Source organism: Sardina pilchardus, chromosome 7, assembly GCF_963854185.1.
Source record: "Sardina pilchardus chromosome 7, fSarPil1.1, whole genome shotgun sequence".
Classification (NCBI taxonomy): domain Eukaryota; kingdom Metazoa; phylum Chordata; class Actinopteri; order Clupeiformes; family Clupeidae; genus Sardina; species Sardina pilchardus.
The window spans coordinates 35,462,018-35,465,458 of record NC_085000.1 but is presented as its reverse complement, the minus strand read 5'-3'; the positions used below and the strand labels follow the sequence as shown (position 1 = coordinate 35,465,458).

The window sequence follows — 3,441 nt, the reverse complement described above, 5'->3', positions numbered from 1 at the left end:
GTGTCCGTGGGATAGCGGTCGGGGTAGACCTGATAGGTGTAGCTCCGAAACAGATGCATGCTTATGACGCTGTCCTCGTAGAATTAATATCGCATTCCGTGTTTCAGAACATTACATGAAAACACATCGTTCTTCTGCGCAATGGGCAGATCGTTTCAGGACGAGAGAAAACAAGTCCCCAGAACATGTTCCATCCTGTGTTAAAAACAACCGACGTCGTGTCATCTCGAAGCAGTACATCGCATTCCGACCAAGAACATCCCTGCGTTCCTTCGTTACTCCCGGTCAGTGACGAGCACCTGTGGTCTGACTGATTGAGCTGTGTGCTCGTCTCGGAGTGCGCTACACTCAAGCCCAACTCAAGCAAGTCCTTCAGCAAGAACTAGAGCCTGCCTCCTACAGCAACGCTCATGCCCACTCACCCGCCGCCCCGTGGGCGCGCCTCGCTGCTCTCCCGCCTGCGTGGTCGCACTTGTTCCGTTGCTTAGCGAGCGCAGTAATCGGTGTAGGCTACTTTCACAGGGGAAGATTTATTGAGCATGCGGTATTGCACATAGTGTACATACAGGCTGTGGTACTTTGGGGTTAACTGTAACCATTTTTGAGGCCGTTTAAAACGTGCATCAAATCACACAATTTGGTCGTTTTGGGTGTCGTAGCGTGTAATAAAGGTCGTCAACAATCAAATTGACTACTTTTAAAAATAATTTGAAGAGTTTAAGAGGAGAGTTTTTGGTTTTCTTCTAGCTTGGGTAAGCAGCAGGAGGACAGAATTTAGCAATTGCTGCCAACATAGGCTAGCCTACTGTCAAAAACATCCTTGTGTGCGGATGACGGTCTGATTCAAGCAGGAGGGTAGAATTTGGCGAATTTGGCGGCAGCTGCTGCCAAAATACTGTGGGGGAAAAACATCCTTGCGGTTTTGACACCACATAATAAACTCAACAAGGTAGCCCAGGTGCTGGCGAGCCGTACCTCTGCGGACCTGGTTTCTCCACACTATACTTTTGCCCCGGCCGCAATCGCTGCCAATCCTTCTTCTCCTCCTCTTCAGATGAAGAAATAAAAAAGAACGAGTCGATTTGACAATTACAACTTTTCTTACAATCCCTCCAACAGGCCACCGCCAACAAGACAGGCTCAGCAGCCTCATACAACTGTAGCCTACTGTGTTGCTACGGGACCCGACGTCAGCGGATAGGCTACTATGAGCGCGATTGGCAAGACAACTAGAAATTCTTCTTTTAAACTCTTAAAACGAATGAAAAAAGTAGTCAGTTTGATCGTCGACAACCTTTATTACAACCCACGACACCCAAAACGACCACATTGTGTGATTTGGTGCGTTTTCAACAGCCTCAGAAAATGGTTACAGTTAACCCCAAAGTACCCAGGCCACATATGACATGCTGTACATACAGCCTGCATATAACATGCAGTGTTGATTTTACATATCTTTTAAAGTGCCCTTCACGATATGTTCAGCGACTGAACCAGTGGCGTAGACCTACACAAAATTAAAATATTGTAGGTAAATTGTGATTGAGGATTGGGCTACGTGTAAGTTGCTTAGTGATGTGCCTTCCTTGATCATGTAGAGCTAATTCTATGGTGGTTTATGTTTTGCGCTGGACTCCGACAACAGGAGCGGTCATCTGGGGATTTTGAACACGTGATGCTCTCAGACTAGGCTACAGGCGGTTTGGCTGCGATTATGTCTCGATGATTTTGGCCCGTAGCTCCTACTTGTGCGAAAGTGTCTTACTTGTAAAACTGATAAAGTATATCTCAGAAAACTTAGCAAACATCCAGTTGAAAGAATGACAGCCTATATTTCAAATGCATTCAGTTCGGTTTCCACAATAAATGCCCACAGCATTCAGCCAGAGCCAGAGAGAGACACAGTCCAAGTTCAAGTTTTTAAGATATTAAAAGAATGTACTAATGTGATTTTCTGATGTAATTAAGTGTTCACAGAGAGACAGTAACACTCTAATTATATTAAGCACTTTCTTTTCTTCTCTGGGAGAGAGAGGGAGGGGAGCACAACAGAAAGTGGCACAAGAGCACACATGTCTAAGTGCTGTTAGCCTTAAGCCTTATCTGTGGGCTGCAGCTGCTGGACTAACCTTGAGGAGACCTTCGAGGAGTCCTGCCTTGTTTTAACGACTTAACTTGGCACAGAAAATGGACAAGGTGTGTGTGGTGGGGGGAGGTGTGTTCAGACGTTTGGATAAAAAAATATTACATTTGCATTACTGCCCTGCTGAAAAAAACAGCAAGAAACCAGCTTAGGCTGGTAGCTGGTTTTAGCTGGTCTTTGCTGGTCTTTGCCCAAAACACAGTTATTATTGCTGGTCTTTGCTGGTGTAGCTGGTTAGGCCACCAGCTAGACATGCTGGCGTGACCATCTGAGGAAGCTGGTCGTGCTGGTGTGACCAGCCTGTCGTTTGGGATACAACTGGTTTAAGATGGTCATGCTGGTGACCAGCCTGTCAAGCTTGACAAAGATGGTCAAGCTGGTTTTCTAGAATAACCAACATAAGCTGGCGTGGCCAGTAAAAACCAGCAATGTAGACCAGCAACACCAACTAAAATGACCAGCTTAAGGTGGTACGACAATCAAAACCAGCTGAATTACCATCATAAGCTGGGTAAACCAGCTGAAGGTGTGTTTTCGCGAGAGTTTTGCTGGTCTAGCTGGTTAACCATCAAAGGGTGGTCAAATAAGCTGGTTAACAAGCTGGTCAACCAGCAAACCACCTTTAGCTGGTCAGGCTGTTTTTTTCAGCAGGGTGGTGCAGTGCAGCAGTCTGTGCCAGCGCTTTAAGCAGGTGTGTGAGTGTAGAGTCTGCCATTGTGCCAGCGCTTTAAGCAGGTGTGTAGCTAGTTTACTCCAGAGTGCTTTACTGTAAGCAGGTGTGTAGCTAGTTTACTCCAGAGCGCTTTAAGCAGGTGTGTAGCTAGTTTACTCCAGAGCGCTTTAAGCAGGTGTGTAGCTAGTTTACTCCAGAGCGCTTTAAGCAGGTGTGTAGCTAGTTTACTCCAGGGTGCTTTAAGCAGGTGTGTAGCTAGTTTACTCCAGAGCGCTTTAAGCAGGTGTGTAGCTAGTTTACTCCAGAGCGCTTTAAGCAGGTGTGTAGCTAGTTTACTCCAGAGTGCTTTAAGCAGGTGTGTAGCTAGTTTACTCCAGAGTGCTTTACTGTAAGCAGGTGTGTAGCTAGTTTACTCCAGAGTGCTTTAAGCAGGTGTGTAGCTAGTTTACTCCAGAGCGCTTTAAGCAGGTGTGTAGCTAGTTTACTCCAGAGTGCTTTAAGCAGGTGTGTAGCTAGTTTACTCCAGAGCGCTTTAAGCAGGTGTGTAGCTAGTTTACTCCAGAGTGCTTTAAGCAGGTGTGTAGCTAGTTTACTCCAGAGCGCTTTAAGCAGGTGTGTAGCTAGT

The 3,441-nt window shown here is 46.2% G+C and overlaps 1 protein-coding gene across 1 annotated transcript in view; it reads right to left on the bottom strand.

Moving 5' to 3' along the window:
• The window catches only part of LOC134088148 (rap guanine nucleotide exchange factor 3-like), a 45,166-nt gene extending 44,700 nt beyond the window's left edge, over nt 1-466 (bottom strand). Inside the window, 1 exon segment of the mRNA XM_062542078.1 lies at nt 1-466. This exon segment is cut by the window's left edge and continues 25 nt beyond it. Within this exon segment, the coding sequence (XP_062398062.1) occupies nt 1-59 (59 nt within the window). The 5' untranslated portion in view covers nt 60-466.
• Between the last annotated feature and the right edge of the window lie 2,975 nt (nt 467-3,441).